The sequence below is a fragment of the Pipistrellus hanaki genome (genome assembly GCF_964339955.1).
Source record: "Pipistrellus hanaki genome assembly, chromosome: 9".
Taxonomy (NCBI): Eukaryota; Metazoa; Chordata; class Mammalia; order Chiroptera; family Vespertilionidae; genus Pipistrellus; species Pipistrellus hanaki.
Genome location: NC_140511.1, coordinates 65,410,375 through 65,434,932, shown reverse-complemented (window position 1 = coordinate 65,434,932; position 24,558 = coordinate 65,410,375). Strand labels below are relative to the sequence as shown.

The window sequence follows — 24,558 nt, the reverse complement described above, 5'->3', positions numbered from 1 at the left end:
TTGTCCAGTGAGTTTATCAAATCTGCAGAGTATTTAATAAATTTTCAAAGCATCTTCAAGCCTACAGTTTCTCATTAGAATATTTTCCAAGTAATTATGTTCTGGATTATTCATATAACTTGTTTAAAATCATGAAACTTTCATCTAACCATTTTGTATCTTCACGAGAAACCTAAAAATAAGGTTTATTTGTAATAAAACTTATCTAGAGAAAGGAAGGTATTGAGAATTTAGAAATAAAAGTCACAATTAACATAAAAATAGCCAGAGATATTCCAAATATTTTTCTTTTACTAAAAAAATTAAAGTGTTAAACACTGAGATTTTAATTATTATATTGAGTGTGATTCTACCATTCTTTGCTTATTTACATCTGAGAATATGTATTAAACCCTCTGTTATGAATGTATGTTGTGTTGCCTTTTGCTATATTATCTCTATTGCTTCCTGGTTTTCTAATTTTCCAGTCTTTTATTTCACTTGAATGTTGAATGTTACCACATTCCCTAAATATACAGATATCAATCAATGTCTTGCTTTACTCAATGTTTCTTGAGTAATTAATTTATTGTAATTAATAAAAAGAAGTTGGAAATGTATGCCTTTGGGATTTATTATGGTCAATATTTTCATTAGTGATTATGTAAGTCCAAATAGATACTAATTTCAAAATCTGTGAATGTCACAAATTTAAAAAAGTCAGCCAATTAATTGTATGGACTCAAAGAATCAATATTCAACAACTGCATAGATGCAAATAAACAACCCAAAACCATGATATTATTAACAGATGGAGACCTGCACTAAATATGTGCATATACTGTGCATATTCCAAGGTCTTAACCAGCTGCAAAACTGTGCATATTCCAAGGTCTTCAGGTTTGGAATTTCACTGGCTCCTGAGAGAACCTTTGAAATCTTGGAATATCCTACCTAATATGAACATCTTTGTATCCTGGGGCCCACAGATTAACAGTTTATGCTAATGATATGGCTCAGGGTGAATGCCTGTTGTATTCCAGGGCTTTGGGTTGGTTGTATTAGTTTCATCAGGGCAGATTAGTTGAAGACTGAGTAACTAAGAACTGTTATGTGAGCCTTCCGTGTCTATGTACTGACCTTCAGTAAAAACCTGAACACCAGATCTTGATTAAGCATTTCTGGTTGTGATACTTCATCCTAAAAAATAAGGCTCATTTGTAATCAAACCTTCATCACCAACCAAGAATGCTGGGAGAATTAAGTTCTGACTGTGTGATTCTACTGGGGCATAACTCATAGAACATGATGCCAGTTTTCTCTTAGACACTGCACTATATATCTATATCCTTTGCCAATTTTAATCTATTTCTTAACTGTAACAAAATATAACCATACATATAAAGGCTCTTCTGAATTTTTTGAGCTGTGGTCAATCATTGAAGCTGATGGTGGACTTGGGAATCTCAGACACAAGCACAAAAATAAAATTTTCCCTAGTATTTTTTTTTAAAATTCTTTATCATTATACTAGAGGCCTGGTGCACAAAATTCATTCATGGGGGGCTGGGGCCTGGGGTGGAAATGTCTCTCAGCCCAGACTGCATCCTCTCCAATCTGGGATCTCTTGAGGGATGTCCAACTGCCCATATAGGCTCAATCCCACCAGCCATCCCTCTCAGTGGATCCTACCAGCCATCCCTCTCAGTGGATCCTAAATCAATTAAGCCTGAAATATTCTGAAGACAAAGTGACAAAACTGATGCTGTCCCACTCAGACACATTGGGAGAAGGCAGGGTTCTTGAGAAAAGAAAATAATGCTGGAAAATACAGAAGGCAGTAAAAGAAGTGGAATACCAAATATGACAGGGATTGATTCCACAAAGAAAGCCAAAAGCATGAATCTCCATTCACTGAGCAGGGGTGTTGAGGAGAGGACTGCATGGACACCACTCATTCATAGGGTTCCCAGAAGTTAGCGCAAACTCAACAGCATGTAAGAACAATTGCACAAAAATATTACCCTTAGTTTTTCACTTTTACATGAGTTTATTCCTTACAGTTTTAAGTTATTACTTTGTTTTTCTTTCCTCCTCTAGTTGCTCCTTCCATTGATTTTCTACCAATAATTAGCAACAATAGACATCATTGTCTTACATAATCCTAAAACAAGTATCTCTAACCTTTATTAAATACAAATTGAAATTATTCGGTTTAACCTGCACCATCATTGACATAAAGAAACATAGAAAATAAACATTTGCGATGATACATTTTTAGAACAAAAATTCAAGCAATGAGGTCAGAAACTTTAACCATAAAATTGCAAAAAAAAAAAAAAAAAAAAAAAAATTAAAAAATGACCTAACATTAAAAGTGATTGTTCACTATCCACCAATTTGTAATGCTAATATTAACACTTTTTGAGATAGACTCACCATTCAAAGTGAATGCCCAATGGACCTCATTATAAAAATAAAATCTTTGGAGAATTTTTTTACCTTAAATTAAAAGAGAGTATAGAACAATTGTTAATGAGGGATAGGTACCATAAACAATGATTATCTTAGAGAAAATTGATGAATGCATGACAAAGATATGAAGATTCTCCCCAACTTCTTTTACTTTAACATAATTAATCCCTTTGAAATTTGCAAACTTCTTTCTTTTATCTTGGGGAAAATATATGGCTCAGCATTGTAATATTTCTTAATTAAGCTGTTTCCTATTGAATCTCAAGAGAACTCAATGGACATTACAGTTAATTCACCAACATATTATTTATTTTTCTATATAAAAAATCAACCCATATGTGCATTTAGAAATGATGAACTAAAGAACCCATTTGTCATATATTTTTATTTATTATTTCTTATATGCAATTTCTTTATTTACTGAAATAAACTTATTAGAGTAAAATATTAACACCCTGAAGTTGATTCTTAGGTAAATAATATACATAAAAATGTTCACAATCTAAAAAATGTTGAGTAATAAATCATATAATTTTGAAATTGCTTACATTTTTTAATTTAAATTTTAAAACAATCAAATATATTTGTTTATCATTCATTTACCAACAAATATTAATTAAGTGCCTAAAATATGACAGCCACTGTTCTATTAACTTAGTCAATAATTGTGAAAGTTTATACTCCAACATTTTCATTAGTTATTTAAAATGAAGAAAAATACAAACAAGTAACTGAAAATTTATATTACATTATTAATATGTCCTGTTAATAGGGCTGAGCAGAGTTTTATAAGTAAGCACTTTATTCCACCTTTCATATTATTGTCTCTATTGCAATATTTTTTTGAACATACCCTTCCGGGGCAAGAGAAACAAAAGAAAAAATAAACAAAAGGAACTTCATCAAACTAAAAATGTTTTTGTACAGAAAAAAAAAAAAATCATCAACAAAATGAAAAGACAACCCACTGAATGGAAGAATATATTCACCAATATATATGACTAGAGGCCCGGTACACGAAATTTTTTTAAATTAATTAATTTATTTTTTTAAATATATTTTATTGATTTTTTTGCCCCCCTCCCTCCCACCCATATCCTCCCTCCCCAGAGTTTTATGTCCATTGGTTGTACTTATATGCATGTATACAAGTCCTTCGGTCGATCTATTATCTCCCCCAAATCTCCCTCCCCTCCCCGCTGTAATTTGACAGTCTGCTTGTTGCTTTACTCTCTATATATCTATCTTTTGGTTCATCAGTTTATAATGTTCTTTATTATCCATAAATGAGTGAGGTCATGTGGTGTTTCTCTTTCATTGATTGCTTATTTCACTCACCATGATGTTCTCCAATTCCATCCAGGTTGCTGCAAATGATGAGAATTCCTTCTTTTTTATGGCAGCATAGTATTCCATTGTGTAGATGTACACGAAATTTATGCATAGGAGGGATGTCCCTCAGCCCAGCCTGCACCCTCTCCAATTTGGGACCCCTCAAGGGATGTCCAACTGCCTGTTTAGACCTGATCCCGGTCGGATCAGGAATAAATGGGCAGTCAGACATCCCTCTCACAATCCAGGACTGCTGGCTCCCAACTGCTCACCTGACTGCCTTCCTGATTGCCCCTAACTGCTTCTGTCTGCCAGCCTGAACACCCTCTAACCACTCCTATCTCAGCTTGATTGATATCTAGCTACTCCCCTGCCAGCCTGTTTGCCCTCAACTTCCCTCCTCTGCCTGCCTGGTCAATCCTAACTCCCCTCCCCTGCAGGGTTGATTGCCCCCAACTGCCCTCCCTTGCAGGGCTGGTGCCTCCCAATTGCCCTCCTCTGCTGGCCATCTTGTGGTGGCCATCTAGTGTCCACATGAGGGCAGAATCTTTGACACATGGGGGCAGCCATCTTGTGTGTTGGAGTGATAGTCAATCTGCACATTACTTTTTTATTAGATAGGACAGAGGCCTGGTGCATGGGTGGGGACCAGCTTGTTTGCCCTGAAGTGTGTCCCGGATCAGGGTCAGTGTTCCCTTGGGCATGGGGCAGCCTGGGCCGGTGCCTGTGGTGGTTTGCAGGCCAGCCATGCCCCCCAGCAACCGAAGCAGAGGCCCTGGTATCTGGAATTTATTTATATTCTACAATTGAAACTTTGTAGCCAAGTGGAGTGGAGCCAAGCCTCCTGCTTGCTTCGTGGCGGCAGCCATTTCTGTTGGAATTTATATATCTTCTCTAATTGAAATTTTGTATTCTGGAGTAAAGGCCTGAGCTGGACAGGGCTGCAGAAGCTTAGCTTCCTCCATCATCCAGGGAAACCCTAGCCTCCTGCTCTTCCAGCTCAGTGGCCACAGTGATTTCTGTTGGAATTTACTTACCTTCTATAATTGAAACTTTGTACCCTTGAGTGGAGGCCTGGGCCTGCCAGGGTGTGTGGAAAACTTAGCTTCCTCCATTGCCAGGGAATCCTAAGCCTTCCTCCTGTTCTTTGTGGCCACAGCCATCTTGGTTGTGGTTAATTTGCATGCTCACTCTGTTTGGCTGGTGGGCATGGTTGGTGGGCATGGCTTCTGGATGTAGCGGAGTGATGCTTAATTTGCATATTCACTTTTTCATTAGATAGATAGAGGTTAATATCCAAAATATGAAGAACTTATACAAATCAACACCAAATATCAATCAATCCAATTAAAAAATGGCAAAGAAACTGAATAGTCACTTCTCCAAAGAGTACATACTGATGGCCAATAGAGATATGAAAATATACTCAATGTCACTAAACATCAATGAAATGCAAATTAAAAACACAATGAGATATTACCTCAAACTGTCAAAATGGCTATAATGAATAAATAAACAACAGGTGTTGATGAGGATGTGGAGAAAAGGAAACTCTTGTGCAATGCTGGTGGGAATGCAGATTGGTACAGTCCCTGTGAAAAGCAGTCTGGAGTTACCTCAAAAAATTAAAAATGGAACTGCCTGATGACCCGTGATTCCACTTCTGGTTATTCATCCAAAGACCCAACAGACTAATTTGAATAATATACACACCCCTCTGTTCATTTTAGCCAAGATTTATAATAGCCAAGATTAAAAAGCAGCTAAGTGTCCATCAGTAGGTGAGTGGGTTAAACAGTTATGGTACATTTACACAATGGAATACTACCCAGCCATAAAATGGGAGAATATTTTAACATTTGTGATAACATTATGCTAGGTGAAATAAGCCAGTCAGAGAAAGAAAAACACCATATGGTTCAACTCATATGTGGAATTTAGTGAACAAATTGAACTAACAAGCAAAATAGAGACAAACTCATAGAGAGAAAACTATGAGATAGCTCTTGTTAGGGGTGGGGGTTGGAGGAGGGGTGCAAAAAAAAAAAAAAAAAGAACTCATGGACATAGACTACAGTGTGATTTTTGGAGAAAAGGATGGAGGTGAAAGAGGGAATGGGGGATAGTGATGAAAAAACAAAGTAAAATAAAGAAAAAATAAAAATAAATAAAAGACTCGTTGTGCCGGGACCGGTTTGGCTCAATGGATAGAGCGTCGGCTTAGGGACTGAAAGGTCCCAGGTTCGATTCTGGTCAAGGGCATGTACCTTGGTTGTGGGCATATCCCCAGTAGGGGGTGTGCAAGAGGCAGCTGAGAGAGTCATCGATGTTTCTAACTCTCTATCTCTCTCCCTTCCTCTCTGTACAAAATCAATAAAATATATTAAAAAAAAAAAAAGACTCGTTGTAACTCCCGCCAAAATATTTAAATTAGAGTATACAACAATCTTACCTAAGAAAATCAAGATATGTGGAAATATGAATCAACAAAAGAATGTATTTTTGTTAGATAAGTCAATGATTAACAAAGATACTTAGCTCATTTACAATTATCTTTCTAACTCCATTTTATGTAGTTTTTTTTTTGTAATAATGGAGTAAGTAAAAATATAGAACATACCCTTCATCTCATACACTGTAAAGTCCCTTTAATTAATACTGAATTTATACTCAGTTGAAAGACTATAATTGTCAGAACACTAAAATTTATCTTTTATGCACCTACTCTGAATGCCAATATCTGCATTACCTCATAAGATGACCAGAAGACAAAGACATATAGATGGAAAGATATATATATATATGGATAGATAGAAGTTTGTACAGATGTCAATCAGATTGTAGTTTTTAATTGCACAATGATGGGATCTTTACAAGTCAACTTTTTAGAAGTATCTTCCATGTTACAGATCTTTCTTTAGAAGCACAAGATTCCACTTGCCCCAATGATTAGATATAATTTACTAGAAGACTCACACACATACACACACATACATACATATCTATACAAACATTTATATACATATATTCTTATATATGTGTGCATATATTTATATATATACATATATTACATATAATCTTCTAAGTGACTGAGATAAAATGAAATCAGACAGGAAAATTAGGCAGCTTGTTATAAATGCTTTCTGTTGAAAAACAACTCAATTCTCCAACTTTCTAAGATTTTGGGGTGACAGGGGGTAATGAAAAATAAGGACATATATGTAACACCTTAATCAATAAAGAAATTAGAAAAGATTTTATCAATTGCAAAGTCATTTAATAGCTTGAAATCATGCTTTAATAATCTCTAAAATGTTTTAAATACTAGTGCCTCCCTCAGGAACTGGTATAGAAGATTAATTGAGAATTTAAATGAAAAGGTGTAATACAAAACTTGATGCATTAGGAGTTCTCTCTTTACATAGACTCTTCCTGCTTATGGGTACCCAATGTGCTTTATTCAACCTTGTTTTACTTGCATATGTAGGTCTTGAAAATTATCCTGCTCTTCAAGGGTAAGAACCACAGACAATAAATGCAATAAGCGAACACAATTCCCAAATCATAAAAAAAAGCAATTTGATTTTCCTATCCATTGTCCTATTTACTCACGATATGATTTTTTAAAAAACATTGTAGGATGGATTTAGTTTCTTCTCATTAATTTCAGTGAACAGCAGAGTTATACTGAAGGCTAAACTTACTCAGACAAAGAAAGAGACCCACCAAACCCACGAAACCCTACCCTCCTCTCCTACACATACACACACCGGTAAAGGGAAGGATAATAACTTGGTAGTGGGTTATTTGAAATAAGCTGAGAGAGAGGAGGAGAGAGAGAATGTAAATAGGCAATTAATTTTTTTACATTGGAAAAAAAAAGTCTTTAAGGTAATACAGAGATGAGGAACCTCTTCATGATGCAATGTTTGATTTCATGTAGCTTCATGTGACATAATATTATTTTATGTTGACCAGAGTTTCTGCCTTCAGAGAATTGACTTCCCAATTAAATCCTACAATCTAGTCCCCATGGTCACCCAATTCTCATCCAGATAAACAAAATAAAAGTGCAGCAACGTGTACTTACTCAGAAGGAGTCTCACAGTTACCAATAGATCATTCAAATTGTCACTGCATTTCATTTTGTATAAAAATGGATTTTTTTCTATCTCAGTTCCAACTGAGAATTCCTAATACAAATCAAAATAATAGTCTACATGAGTAAGACACCCCAGAAGGAAGCTCCTGAGGATTTGATGCTCTTATTCGCTGAGGTGGACAGGTACTGGGTCTGAACTACACATTAATCTGTTAGTGTACTTTGTAATAAGAAATATATTTAGTTCACTTTTAAGAGTACAAAATCATTCTTAAAGATATGATAGAAATCAAAATAATGGTAATTTGAAAAGTCACTATTTTTGCTGCTTGAGGTAGATAAGAAATTTCTGAAAGGCAATGGATGAATTTTGGAGTTAATGAATAAGCAGAATGGTCTTAAGAAAAAATATGTTTGAGTTAAACTAACACACTTTTCAGAGACTGAGCAGAAGTACTTGCATCCTTTGTATTTTAGATGGGAGCTGAAAGACAACAACAAATGATGAATTTGAAGAAACTTCAGTGGAGAATGTGGATTTAGACAAGTTATTTGAGAGCCCTGCAAGCAGACTAAACAAAGGCAATTGCTTCATAATTTCAAGTGCTTCTCCATTTCCCCACTATTTTTCCACTTGTTCGGTCACTATTTACGATGCCTTATACCAGGAATTTTTTCCATGTATGAATGTCCTCATTGACATTTCTACTATTTTGGTAAATCTTAAAAAAAAAAAAAAGCATTAAACTAAATACAAGCTTAAATGAATAAAAACATTCATATTTGTTATAAATGATGAGAACTAATTACACTTTGGTGACAGAGTTCAACCTGCTGGGATTAGCAGATACTCTGGAGCTACAGATTATCCTCTTTGTGCTCTTTTCTGTCATTTACACACTGACAGGTTGGGGGAATGTTGGGATGATCCTCTTAATCATGGCTGATTCCAGACTCCACACACCCATGTATTTCTTCCTGGCTAACCTGTCCTTTGTGGACATTTGTTGTACCTCTAATATCACTCCAAAGATGCTGGTGGATTTACTCTCAGAGAAGAAAACCATTTCCTTTGCTGGTTGCTTTCTTCAGCTGTACTTCTTTATCGCCTTGGCCACAACTGAATGCATCCTCTTTGGCTTAATGGCCTATGACCGCTATGTGGCCATATGCAGCCCTCTACTGTACCCCTTGGTCATGACCAGGACAGTCTGCCTTAAAATGGCAGCAGGGGCTTTGTCAGCGGGACTGCTGAACTCCATGGTTGACACAACTTATATAAGCAATTTGCCTTTCTGTAGTTCCAATGTCATCTACCACTTCTTCTGTGACAGTCCTCCTCTCTTAAAGCTCTCCTGTTCTGACACACGCCTGAGTGAAAGCATCTTTTCCATTACTGCTGGAGTGAACATAGTTGGGACTCTGCTGGCTATTCTCACTTCCTATTGCTACATTATCTTCTCCATCTCTCGTATGCATTCAGGGGAGGGGAGGCACAAAGCTTTCTCAACGTGTATTTCTCACCTGACAGCCATAATTTTGTTCTATTCCATGGCCATCTATACTTATCTGAGACCTAGTTCCAGCTACTCCCTGGGTCAGGACAAAGTGGCTTCTCTGTTCTACACGGTGGTGATCCCCATGTTGAATCCTCTGATCTACAGCCTCAGGAATAAGGAAGTGAAGAAGGCTTTATGGAATGTGATCACCAGGAAAAGGATGCCCCTATTTCTGTGATTGTTTGATTATTTTTCCAAACTAAGTATTAATAGAATATTTAATTACCTTTTAAAGGCTGGTTCAAAGCTAAAGTTTTTGATGAGAATATTCTAAGTTATTACAGTTAAAAATTTTCAAGTATAGATATAATACAAAGCAATTACCATAAATTTACCTAAGTTAAGATAAATTTAAAAATTTATTTATGATCCTGTTTCCATATCTAATCATTCTGCATCTTCACTGAATCCTCAAAAAACAAAGCCTATTGGAATAAAATCTTGCCTAGGGAAATAAAAATATAAAGTCTTAAGCAACAAAAGTCACAATATCATATGATACCAGCAATAGAAAATAATGTGTAAATATCACATTTTTTTTCTGTGCATTATTATTCATCATTTATGATTTGTAAAGACTGTTATATATTACATATATTGGAAATGCTTTAAAATTAACATATTTCCATTTAATATATCAAATTATCACAGGTAGGATGCTTAAATAAAATTTCAAAACTGTAGTTTTCATTGAAAATGTAAATTCCATTTTTCCTCCATGTACATAGATCTTTCTTAAAGAATGTGTGAGTTTGTACAAATGTGTGTGTGATTAGAATGCACCAATGATAGTTCTCCTATTCCCTTCCCTTCTTAAAAATATCCAACCCTTCATTTCCTTTATCTCTCAAAGGACTGGCACATACACATAAAACCACATTTACACAGAATCAGCTACAGCATAGTGTTTATCAATGCATGGTTCCAGAGAAGAGGGATCAATGTTTAGTGGAAGAATGGGACACATATTCTTTACAACAAGCCAATGGATTATGTGCTCATAGAAATCTCTTATCAATTGCCAACATAATCAATTGATATCAATATTAAAGCTAAGCAGATTAAAAGGTGCAAACTTACAGTTATAAAATAAATAACTCACATGTTGTAATTTACAGCATAACTATAGTTAATATGACTGTATTGCATATTTGAAAGTTATTAAGAGAATAGATATATGAAACTCACCACAAGGAAAAAGAATGTTGTAATATGTATAGTGATGATGATAGCTAGAATTACTATGGTGATCATTTTATAATATATACGGATATTAAATAATTATCTTTTTATACCAGGACCTAAATAATGTTATATGTCAACTATACCTCCATTATATATATATATATATATATATATATATATATATATATATATATATATATATATATATATATAAAGCATTATTAATAGGAAGGTAGACAAAAGTTGCAAGGTAGAATTCTGGAGGAATATTCTCATCAAAAACTTTAGCCTTGAACCAGCTTTTAAAAGAACTATTTTACTTAGTTCACCGAGGATTATTACTTGATGACGCAATCATCCTTAATATGCCCAAACAGCTACAGAAACTTTTTACATACATATGTGTGTTTAGATGTCCTTCAGATGAACACAAATTAAGGGATGAGGATAATGTCAAGTCTTGCTTAATTCATCTTCAAAATGTAAAAATAATAATACCTCTCTCAAAAACTGGTGTAGAAAATTAAGAATTTAAATAGGAAAGTGTAGTACAAAACTCAATGCATGATGAGTTCTCTTTGCCAGTAGATTCTCCATGCATATGGACACCCAATGTGCTCTATTCAACCTGGTTTTACCTGCATACTTAGCTCTGGAAAAACTGTGCTATCACCTCTTCTAGGAAAAGAATAATAATTGCTATAAGCTAACACAACTTGAAAATAATAAAGAATTAATTCCATTTCCTTATTCATTGTCATATTTGATCAAGGTATAATTTTTTAAAACACTATGTACAATGTATTTAGTTAGTTTCTCCTTGTCTTTAATTTCACTAAGAAAAGAATTGGATTGAAGTTTAAGCTGACTCATCATCCACACACACACATTCAGGTAAAGGGGAGAATAAGAATTTGGTAGTAGACTACTGTTGTAGTGTACCCCATCTTACAAAGGACGCCTCAAAAAGTCGAATTATCGAGTCATTTATTAAAGCCGGCGGCATACAAGGGAGCAAAAGCACTCTAGACCTCACAGCCCTGAACAACTCGCCACATCTGGCTTGTATTGGCAGAATATCACAAAAATATTGATTACATCTTTGGTATGGAATGAAGAACTTGTTTCGTGATTTTACAGAAGTGAAAGTGAACAACTTAGTTATTTAAACTATCTACGAATCACTGAATCAACAGAAGCACATTATCTGGGACCACAGATGCAATTTAAAATGATTGTGCTGTCCAGATTCTGGGATCAATGAGTCAACAGGAATGTACTTTCTGTAGCTACTGAGACAATTTGGGATAATTGAGCTGTCCTGGTTCCCAAAAGAATGTTCTTCAGTAACCAGTGAGATCACAATCAATGGGATATTCAAACCATCATCAATGGAATATTGGGATAGCATACATAAGTTCAGAAAATCAAAATAGCTTTTCTATTGTTTTAGCAAGCAAATAAGTACAGAACCCAAACAGCAGTTACTACTAACATTCTTCACTACAACCCATTTGAAAAAAGGCTAAAAAATACAAAGAGAGAGGCAATGTAAACACCCGATTTCTTTTTGACATTGGTAAAAGGCTTCAAGGTGATTCAGAGGTCAGGAACCTCTACATGATGCAATGTTTGATTCCACATTACTGCATGTGATTATATTTTATTTTATTTTGCGTCTGGTAGTTTCTGCCATTAGAGGATTGACTACACAATTAAACACTATAATAGAGTCCCCATGGTCACCCAATTCTCTTCCAGAAAAACAAAATAAAAGTGCAGCAACATGTATTTACTCAGGCGGATTCTCACATTTTTACTAGTAAGTAATCCAAATATTCACTGCCTTTCATTTCCTTTACAGAGTGAAATTATTATTTTTATTTTTAAGCTCCAACTAAGAACCCCTAATAAAAATGAAAATAATAGTCTGCATGAGTAAGACACTGGGGAAGGAAGCTCATAAAATTTCATGCTGTTATTCACTGAAGTGGACAGGTACTGTATCTGCAACTACATGACATTAATTTGACTGTGTACTTTGTATCATGAATAATTAGTTCATTTTGGAAACTCTAGAAAATCATCCTAAAATAGATACCAAAATATGGTTTATTTAAAATGGGCATTATTTTTGTTGCTTGAGGTACACAAGAAATTTATGGGAGGCAATGCATGAATTTTAAAGTTGAAGAATAAACAGAGAGGTCTTGAGAAATAAACAATGGATTTGTGTTAAATACACACACCTTTCAGGGACTGGGAGAGACGAAGGCAGCAATATGTTTATCCTTTGCATTGTGAATGTGGGTGGGTAGAGAAAACGCCTGTTGCATTTGAAGAAACATAAGTGGAGTGCCTGGATAGAGACCAGCAATCTGAGGAACCTCATAACACGCTTAATAAGGTCAATTGCTTCATAACAGTAAATGCTTCTTCATGTCTCCATTAATTTTCCTCTTTCTTTAGTCACTCTACTTACTATACTCTATTAACCTAAGTTTTTATTTTTTTATTTTTCATGAGGGAATAGCATCATTAACATTTCTACTGATTCCTGTAACCTTTGGAGAGCAAAATATCTACATCTTAAGCTAACTGTATGTGTTATACATGACGAGAACTAATTATACTTTGGTGACAGAGTTCATCCTGCTGGGATTAGCAGACACTCAGGAGCTACAGATTATCCTCTTTGTGCTCTTTTCTGTCATTTACACACTGACAGTTTGTGGAAATGTTGGGATGATCTTCTTAATCAGGGCTGATTCCAGACTCCACACACCCATGTATTTCTTCCTGGCTAACCTGTCCTTTGTGGACGTTTGTTATTCATCCACCATCACCCCAAAGATGCTGATGGATCTATTGTCAGAAAAGAAAACCATCTCCTTTGCTGGCTGCTTTCTGCAGCTGTACTTCTTTATCGCCTTGGCCACAACTGAATGCATCCTCTTTGGCTTAATGGCCTATGACCGCTATGTGGCCATATGCAACCCTCTAGTATACCCCTTGGTCATGACCAGGACAGTCTGTCTTAAAATGGCAGCAGGGGCTTTGACAGCAGGACTGTTGAATTCCATGGTGAACACAAGCTATGTCAGCAGCCTGCCATTCTGCAGTTCCAATGTCATCCAGCACTTCTTCTGTGACAGCCCTCCTCTCTTTAAGCTCTCCTGTTCTGATACACGCCTGAATGAGAGCATCTTTTCCACTTTTGCTGGAGTGAATATGGTGGGGGTTTTGCTGGTCATTCTAACCTCCTACTCCTACATTCTCTATTCCATCTTTCGCATGCATTCAGGGGAAGGGAGGCACAAAGCTTTCTCAACTTGTGCCTCTCACCTGACAGCCATAATTCTGTTCTATTCCACCGCCATCTATACTTATCTGAGACCTAGTTCCAGCTACACCCTGGGTCAGGACAAAGTGGCTTCTGTGTTCTACACGGTGGTGATCCCCATGTTGAACCCTCTCATCTACAGCCTCAGGAATAAGGAAGTGAAGAGGGCTTTGTGGAATGTAATCACTAGGAAAAGGATCCCTTCATTTCTGTGATTGTTGGTTAATTTTTTGAACCTAGCAGAGTATTTAATGAATTTGCAAAGCCTTTTCAAGCCTACTTGTTTTTTATAAGAATATTTCTGTTTATGTATTCTTATACATAATATAAGAATATTTCTGTTTATGTATTCTTATACATTCCTTTTATATTCAAGTATATTAATAAACTTCTATAAAACCATAAGACTTTTATGTAACCATTCTGTGTCTTCTTGAGTTCTAAATAATAAGGCCTATTTGTACTAAAATCTTACCTAGGGAAAGAAAGTTATTGGATATTTAGAGATAAAAGTCACACTATTACCTAAAACTAGCTATAGTAAACATTGATAATTGCACATTTATCTTTTCCTCATGTATTCTTTTCCTACCTTTTGTGATTTCTAAGAGAATATCATCTGTTACCTGTCAAAATTTGTTAAATTGAAAATGTTATTCATTTTTAAATATTGAATTATCTCCTGGGAAAATGTTTAAATTTCAAGATTATAGTTTTAATTACCAATATAAACTCTTCAGCCTTTATAACTTAAACAGCTTTTATATTTTAAACACCATTTCTTAACCTCAAATAATGTAACATGATTATTACCTACAATTTAAGCATCATCTTGGTTGTTTATATGCTAAAGCTCTCTGTTCAGGCCAAGGATCGGATTTATCTGTAATTACAGATATTAACATAAGAAAAAAATGAATTTGGACAAGGGGATAGAGTATAACAAGTCTCAAGTTTCTATATCTAAATGTGAGGAAGGGAGAAGGACTTTATGAAGGTTTGAAAATAGAAGTGAGAAGATATGGTTACTTGTTATTATTGCTCTAAATATTTGGTAAGCTATGCAATAATCATTACATGCACCAACTTTTCTCTATTTACTGAAGCATTTAATAAATATCTAACTGTAAGATACAGTGCTGAAACCTTCAGGAGACACCGGCAACTTTTACCCTGTAGCTCGGTGACATGTCTGACTGTCAAACTCTTGTTTATCTTTTAGACTCATTACTGTGTCACATTCTATGAAAGGTGACCCATTATTTTTGCAGGCAAAGCTAAATATTTCTAATGTAATGCTCTCTATTTCCCCCTTATCATACTACATTTAATTTTTTTCCATATCTTGTCTTCTTTTTCTTTCATGAAGTCCATGGTTTCAGGGCATTTGTCTTATCACTTACTGGTGCATCTCCAGCTCCAACCATGAAGCAATCTACATAGAACACATGGGCTTTTTAGGGACTCCATAATGTACAACCATGTCATTGCATCTTTCAAAATCATTAACGATGTAAATTGTGTTTCTTACATTGCAGGAGGTGAGTAAAATGCTTGAAAGGTGGTATGAAATAAGAACACAAAGAACATTAGTGAGGGCAAGGGTGGAAGCGGAGACATGAGTTAGGAAGTGGTTGTAGTAATCCATGTGAGGGATGATAGTGGCCAAGACCAGGAGTGTAGCCGTGTATTTATTGTAAGCAGTGGTCATAGGATTTTCTTCTGCTATGATTCCAAATTTTGTCATACATAAAACCAGCCATGCCCACCCAGTGTGGCTCAGCGTTTTAGCATCAACCTATGAGCCAGGGGGTCATGGTTTGATTCCTGTTCAGAACACATGCTCAGGTTGTGGGTTTATTCCCAATAAGGGGCATGCAGGAGGCAGCCTATCAATGATTCTCTCTCATCATTGATGTTTATATCTCTCTGCTTCTCCCTTCCTCTCTGAAAACCATAAAACATATTTTAAAAAATAAATAATATATTTAAAAAACAGCCACATTAGAAAATATAACATATTAGTCATTATCGATGTCCTTTACCTACATGTCTAGTGAGGCACCAAAATCATGTGAACTCGGTCATCTTCCAATGTCTATTCAGGTCCTTTTCCCATTTTTAAATATAGTTACTGAAAGGGTTACAGAGAATAAAATGGAGCGCAGAAAACTTAATGTGCTTAGCAGATATTTTGCAGAAAGCTTGTAGCCTTTAACACCGCATAGCCCAGATAATGACTAGACACCTGGCATGGGACAGACCAGCCAGCAAGGATTAATAAACATCTTTCTCTCCCTTCAGTCACTGCTGACTTCTTTTATTTATTTTTTATTTTATTTTTAAAAATTTATATTTTATTGATTTTTTACAGAGAGTAAGAGAGAGGGGATAGTGAGTTAGAAACATCGATGAGAGAGAATCAATGATCAGCTGTCTTTTGCACACCCCCTACTGGGGATGTGCCCACAACCAAGGTACATGCCCTTGACCTGAATCAAACTTGGGACCTTTTCGTCTGCAGGCTGACACTCTATCCACTGAGCCAAACCAAACCAGTTTTAGCGATTTTTAAATAAATCTTTATTATTCAGATTATTACAATTGATTCTCTCTCTCTCTCTCTCTCTCTCTCTCTCTCTCTCTCTCTCTCTCTCGTCTCTTGGCTGACTTCTTTTTGTCAGACTTCACCTACCTCCAAGGGGTGCCTGGAATAAAATTTTTTCTGATACATTATGGCCTCATTTCATATGACCCTATGATATATGTATGACCCTAGCCCACTGCGAACCCTTCAGTTACTGTGATTTTTTTTCCTATTGAGTTTTATGAGTTATTATATATATATATATATATATATATATATATATATATATATATATATATATATATAATTAGAGGCCTGGTTCATGAAATTCATGCACTAATTGTGTGGGGGGGGTGGTTTCCCCAGCCTGGCCTATGCCTGATTCTGACCAGGCCTAAACCAGCAGTCAGACATCACAATCTAGAACTGCTGGCTCCTAACTGCTCAACCTGCCTGCCTGCCTGCCTGATCACCCCTAATTGCCTCTGCTTGCTTGATTACCTTCAACTGCCCTCTCCTGCTGGCCTGATCTTGACCTCAATGGCCCTCCTAGGCTGGCCAATTTGGTTCTAATTGGTCAGTTTCTATGCCAGTCAGTGCCAAAATCTCCACCTCCTAGGCAGCCACTGTATCCTCACAGTTGATGCAAATTTGGTTCTGATTGGCTAGTTTCTATGCCAGTCAGCATCTCTGGGCCCATCATCAAAGAGACATGGAGGCAGGGCTGCTCGCCAGGCTCAGAGGGAAAGAGAGAGGCAAGTACTGGTTAAAAGCTTTCAGACACACTACAGATCAGCCCCTGCTTCTCTCTTCAGGTCTCAATCTGAGCTTGATTCGCAGCTCCCTCAGCAGTCAGTGCTGGGTCATCCAGTCTGCAGCTGCTGTAGTCAGTGCTGTGTCACCATGACAACCAGCGCTGATTTCCAGATGGTCAGCCTTTGGTCATGATCAGTTTGTACACCCTGGCTCTATATTATAGAGATATTTGAATATTAACCCCTCATTAGATATTTAAGTCATTAAATCTAATTTGAGTTGATTTTTTATATGTTGTAATATAAATGTCCTTAATACATTTCAATTTAATTTTTGTGAGTGGTATAAAATAGAAATTCAAATTTTTTTTTTTTGCATGTAGTTATAGAACCATTTATTGAAGAGACCATTTCCCCCCCTTCTGTGTTGTTGGTGTCCTTGTTTATGGAATTTCTATTTTGTTCCACTGTTGTATGTGTCTATTTGAATGCCAATACCATACTCTTTTGATTCCTCAATTTTGTAATATGCAGGGTAGGGTAAAAGTAAGTTTACAGTTTGAGTATGAAAAACTCATTTATTCTTGCATTATGATTTATTACTTATTGTATTATTTTCCAAAATGAACAACTGTAAAGCTACTGTTGCCCTACCCTGTAGTTTGAAATCAGGAAATGTGATGTCTCCACCTTTGCTCTTCTTGCTTGCTCAAAATTGCTTAGCGATAATGGCGTTCTATGTTGCATAATGTGTAACTAAGCCCAATGTTGTTGGATGCTGGTTAATTCACAGTTTCTTTTGAAATATTTTAATAAATTGCAGATCTCAGAGTAAGTAGCAATGTGCAAATGCGTTGTTATTGGTCCTGGTGCTTTTTTCCTAACGCCACTTATAAATGCAAGAATGCAACGTCAGAAATCAATCTGAATCCACACAAGGGTAAACAGTTTTGCTAAAAACATTCCTGAAGACAAAATGAAATATTCTTGACAGGAACAATACTGCTATTGACCAAGAAGGTGAGCAGAATGGAGTCACAGCCTGCACTTTTGATAAAGACAGTGATATTAACAAGGGACAAATCACAAGATGTCTGTGATCCCTACACTGGAATCAACCTCTTGGACAAAATCTGCTCTCAGGGACTCAACTTTATTTACATACTAGAGACCCAGTGCATGTCATTCGAGCACTGGAGGGGGGTTCCCCTCAGCCTGGCCTGTGCACTTTCACAATCCTGGAGCTCTTGGGGAATGTCAGACTGACCGACACCCTTACATTTTTAGCCCTGCTATGGAGGTGTGAGAGGTTCCTACCACTGCTGCTGTGCTTGTCAGCAGTCAGCCCAGCTTCTGACTGAACTGCACTCCCACTGGGAGAGCACACTGACCACCAGTGGGCAGCTCCTGCTGTGAGTATCTGCCCCCCGGGTGGACAGTGCACATTACAGCTACCAGTTGTTCCACCATTTGGTCAATTTACATACTACCCTTTCATTATATAGAATTACTGTGCTTAATAGAGAATAAAGCAATGTCATTACACTCAGCCACGGATATAATTTATCACTCACTCTTTAAGTATGCTGTTTATTTATTTTTCTTTTTTACTACCTCTTACCAAATCCAGCACACAGCTTATTCTGACGCACAATCCTCTTAAGTGGCACATGATTTAGGCGTGATGATTTGTTAAATAAAACCTCAACTTTAACCTGTTTATGCTGATCATTATGTTTTTCGGCTTTATAAATAAAGCTTCTATTGATATATCCTCTCTAAGCCTGTACCTTTTTCATCTTTCTATTTCTCTTCCCGGTGTATTAATGAATCTGACACACCCTCAACACAAACTTAGCCAGTACATCATATTTTATTATATTGGTTTATTGAACTACACATGGTAATATGACCTTACAATTTCAGGAGGTTGAGGGTTTGGAGCTCAATCCAGACACTTAGAGTTTTTCACACACATCTCCATCAGGGTGATCTGTTTGCAAAACCTCAAAATCATTTGGACAATATTCATCACCTCTTTCTTCAGTTCTTGATGCAATCAGTTTTGATAGTGGCTGAAATATACCAAGGACTCTTCAAGATTTAGGGGTAGTTCACGGATATATGCAATGTTTTCACAACAGGATTTAATCACAAAAACTTAAGAAAACCCTAAAGATAATACATTTCCATTTCTCAGCTAAAGCAGTAAGTTATATCTAAAATTAGCAACACATATCCACATTTCTGCTTTCTGATCTACACATTCTATTTGACATGCATTCCATACATTTCTGATATGACTATTTAATAATGTTTCTATGAAGCTATATATTTCAATAAAACTGCATTTTTTCAAGTAAGTTTTTTTGCACATTACTCCCATAGAGAGTTTGTATTTGATTTTTTTGCCCTGCACCCAACCACTTAAGCATGGCCTTTTGAACATAATATTTATTTCTGTTTATTAAAACTTAGCGACTATCAATTAACACATACATTTGATTTTACTTGATCACTGTGGAGTTAAATGGGAATATGCTTTCACTTAATCTCAGATCCAGCCTTTACCTAATTATTGTTTTCAATATATATGAAAACAATATATAATAGATCATTTATAATAGATCAATGAAAGTTACAATGCCCATATTACTGTACAATCTACAAACTAAATTTAACATTATTTTTATATGATTACATAAAACTGTACTCATATTTTTCTGCCAAAATGCAGGGCTCTGTTTACTAACGATTATATTTAGTTGTTCATTTGAATTTGTGACTCTTGAATATTGATTATTTTACTCCTTTCAGCTTGCTTGCATACTTTCTAACTTGGTCACTGGTTTTGAGAGCTATTCTCTCTTTGGCCTCATCTAATTACTGATAAATATATTGATTAAAACATAGCCTAAAGTCATACATTTCAAAATTCATTAATGTTAATAAGTAAATTACCCAAAACTATTGAATAAAGCAAAACATTGATTGATATATGTATATTTGGGGAATGTAGTAACAGTAAACATTTCAGTAAAATAAAAGCCTAGAAATATAAAAACCAGAAGCAGTGGAGATAGTATTGCAAAAAGGCAAAATGAACATTACCTTCATAGGGGAGGCTTTTATAAATATTGTCACAGACAGAAGAAATAACAGAATGATAAAAATCACACATATACACAATATAAAATTACAAGTCTCTTAATGCTTTTCTTTTTTTCTTAATCTTCACTTGAGGATATTTTTCCATTGATTTTAGAGAGAGGGAAAGACAGAGAAAAATATAGATGTGAGAAAAACACATCTATTGGTTACCTTCTGCATGAGCCCTGACCAGGGCCTGGGCCGGGAAGTAGCCTGAAATTGAGGTATATGTCCTTGACTGGAATAAGACTTGGTCTGCAGGCTGATGCTCTACACACTAAGCCAATACAGCTAGAGGTCTTAATGCTTTTATATTTTAATTTTTTTTTAGTTAAGGGGTGTAAAAAATTGCAAAATTTTGCATATAAATGTATTGAACAATAAGCAAGAACATATGATAAAAATAAATTTTTGAAATATTATTGGTTTTCAGAAATGAAATTTATATAAGAAGCTTGCATTTAATGAATTAAAAAGTAAGAAACATCATTAAAGACAATAACTCCCAAAGCTGATAATCTCAGTAGATCTTTTAAATGAGATGAATTAAATGTAGAAAAACTGAATTAGAGAATAGATAACACATCTTAAAATATATGTCTAAAATCCCAAATCTCAAAGTAGATTCATCTTTCAAACATTTGAGGAGAAGGGAAGGAAATGGAGGTGGTAACTGGAACATTCTAACCAAACAGCAGTTTTCTCAAACCACACTTTTTAAATTTTAATAATAAGGTTTATTTTAATATATTTTATTAAATTTATTAATATTTATAGAAATTTATAGAGTATTTCCATTTGTAAGAAATCCATGAGCTATAGTAAGTAATATGTGGTACATTCATCCCTTTAAGTCTTCATGGAGTAAACTTTGCAGCAGCCAAATGTGTATGTGTGTGGATTACTGTGTGTGTGTCAGTTTGAGAGAGAGGAAGTAAGAGAACTGGAAATTTTTAAAGAGAAGAGAAGGAAATGGAGGTGGTAACTGAAATATTCTAACCAGACAGTGGTATTCTCAAATTACACTTTTCCACAAAATCAGATTTACTATTTAAAGAATATATGTGTGTGTATATATGTGTAATGAAAAAAATAAAAGCTGGGGAGTTTATAGTGGTAAAAATTGTAATCTTGAAATTTAAATATTTTTCCAGGAAACAATTCAATATTTAAAGATGGATAACATTTTCAATTTAACAAAATTTCACAAGTAATAGATAGTATTCTCTTGGAAATCACAAATGGTGAAAAAAGAATAATGAGAAAAATATAAATGTGCAATTACCAATGTTTACTATAGCTAGTTTTATTGAATATTGTGACTTTTGTCTCTAAACACCCAATACCTTTGTTTCCTTAGGTAATATTTTAAACATTTTAAATATTTTAATATTTTAAATATTTTAAACAGGCCTTATTATTTAGAAGTCAGGAAGACACAATATGATTACATAAACATTTCATGGTTTTATAGAAGTTTGCTAATATACTTGTATAGTAAAGGGCATAATTAGAAATATTCTCATGAAAAATTTAGGCTTGAATAGGATTTGCAAATTGCTTAAATACTCTTCTAGGTTCAGAAAATTAACCAAACAATCACAGAAATGAAGGGATCCTTTTCCTGGTGATTACATTCCATAAAGCCCTCTTCACTTCCTTATTCCTGAGGCTGTAGATGAGAGGGTTCAACATAGGGATCACCACCGTGTAGAACACTGAAGCCACTTTGTCCTGACCCAGGGAGTAGCTGGAACTAGGTCTCAGGTAAGTATAGATGGCGGATGAATAGAACAGGATTATGGCTGTCAAGTGAGAGACACACGTTGAGAAAGCTTTGTGCCTCCCTTCCCCTGAATGCATGCGAAAGATGGAGAAGAGAATGTAGCAGTAAGAGGTGAGGGTGACCAGCAGAGTTCCGACCATATTCACTCCGGCAAAAGTAGAAATGATGCTCTCATTCAGGCGTGTGTCAGAACAGGAGAGCTTAAAGAGAGGAGGGCTGTCACAGAAGAAGTGCTGGATGACATTGGAACTGCAGAATGGCAGGCTGCTGACATAGCTTGTGTTCACCATGGAGTTCAACAGTCCTGCTGACAAAGCTCCTGCTGCCATTTTAAGGCAGACTGTCCTGGTCATGACCAAGGGGTATACTAGAGGGTTGCATATGGCCACATACCGGTCATAGGCCATTAAGCCAAAGAGGATGCATTCAGTTGTGGCCAAGGCGATAAAGAAGTACAGCTGCAGAAAGCAGCCAGCAAAGGAGATGGTTTTCTTCTCTGACAATAGATCCACCAGCATCTTTGGGGTGATGGTGGATGAATAACAAACATCCACAAAGGACAGGTTAGCCAGGAAGAAATACATGGGTGTGTGGAGTTTGGAATCAGCCATGATTAAGAGGATCATCCCAACATTCCCCCAAACTGTCAGTGTGTAAATGACAGAAAAGAGCACAAAGAGGATAATCTGTAGCTCCTGAGTGTCTGCTAATCCCAGCAGGATGAACTCTGTCACCAAAGTGTAATTAGTTTTCATCTTGTCTTACACATATAGTTTGCTTAAGCTTGTATAGATGTAGATATTTCCCACTCCAAAAGATACAGGAAGCAGTAGAAATGTTAATGAGGCTATTCCCACATGAAAAATAAAACCCTTAGGTAAATATACAATAGTATAGTAAGTAGAGTGACTAAAGAAAGAGAAAAAAATAGTGGAGAAACAGAGAAGTATTTAAATTATGAAGCAATTGACCTTATTCAGCCTGTTATGAGGTTCCTCAGATTGCTGGTCTCAATCCAGGTACTCCACTTAATGTTTCTTCAAATGCAACAGATGTTGTTCTCTACCTGCCCACATTCACAATGCAAAGGATACACATATTGCTGCCTTCGTCTCTCCCAGTCCCTGAAAGGTGTGTGCATTTAACACAAATCCATTGTTTATTTCTCAAGACCACTCTGTTTATTCTAAAATTATTGCACTGCCTCCCAGAAATTTCTTGTGTACCTCAAGCAACAAAAATAGTGTCCGTTTCAAATATCTAATATTTTGGAGTTTATTGTCTATTAAAGGATGATTTTGTAGTTTTAAAAATAAACTAAATTATCATTCTTGATACAAACTTCACAATCAAATGAATGTCGTGTAGGTGCAGACACAGTACCTGTCCACCTCAGTGAATAACAGCAAGAAATTTTGTAATGTCCTTCCCCAGTGTCTTTCTTACTCATCAGATTATTATTTTCATTTTTATTAGGGGCTCTTAGTTGGAGCTTAAAAATTAAAAGAAAAATTTCACTCTGTAAAGGAATTGAAAGGCAGTATAATATTTGAGTTACTTACTAGTAAAAGTGTGAGAATCCGCCTGAGTAAATACATGTTGCTGCACTTTTATTTTGTTTTCCTGGAAGAGAATTGGGTGACCATGGGGACTCTATTATAGTGTTTAATTGTGTAGTCAATCCTCTAACGGCAGAAACTCCCAGGCACAAAATAAAATAAGATATAATCACACTCAGTAATGTGGAATCAAACATTGCATCATGAAGTGGTTCCTGACCTCTGAATCACCTTAAAGACTTTTACAATGTCAAGAAGAAATCGTCTGTTTACATTGCCTCTCTCTTTGTATTTTTAGCCCTTTTCAAAGGGTTATAGTATACTACCAAATTCTTATTCTCCCTTTACCTGCAGTATTCTCTATGTGTGGGGATGAAGCAGTTTAAACTTCAGTCCTATTCTTTTCCTGAGTGGAATTAATGACAAGGAAGAACTAACTAAATACATTGTATAGTGTTTTTAAAAAAATTATACTCTGATAAAATAGGATAATGAATAAGGAAATCAAATTAATTTTTTATTATTTTGAGGTTGTTTTAGCTTATTGCCATTATTGTCCTTTATTCTTATCATAGAAGCAGATGATAGCACAGTTTTTCCAGAGCTAAGTATGCAGGTAAAACCAGGTTGAATAAAGCACATTGGGTGTCCATTTGCATGGAGAATCTACTGGCAGAGAGAACTCACCATGCATTGAGTTCTGTATTACACTTTCCTACTTAGATTCTTAATTTTCTACACCAGTT

At 35.6% G+C, this 24,558-nt stretch overlaps 2 protein-coding genes across 2 annotated transcripts in view; both read left to right on the top strand.

Annotated features, from left to right (window-relative positions):
- Nucleotides 1-8,680: 8,680 nt before the first annotated feature.
- Nucleotides 8,681-9,625, top strand: LOC311628044 (olfactory receptor 5F1-like; the record flags this gene model as incomplete). The annotated part of the gene is made up of 1 exon (XM_084894917.1): nucleotides 8,681-9,625. One exon carries the CDS (start codon nucleotides 8,681-8,683, stop codon nucleotides 9,623-9,625), a length of 945 nt encoding a protein of 314 aa, XP_084751043.1.
- Nucleotides 9,626-13,245: 3,620 nt separating this feature from the next.
- Nucleotides 13,246-24,558, top strand: part of LOC311627582 (uncharacterized protein) — a gene marked incomplete at both ends in the record, with an annotated part of 31,711 nt that continues 20,398 nt past the window's right edge. The window contains one exon of the mRNA XM_084894087.1: nucleotides 13,246-14,186. Coding sequence (XP_084750213.1) covers nucleotides 13,246-14,186 — 941 coding nt within the window. The remainder of the gene's footprint in view (nucleotides 14,187-24,558) is intronic.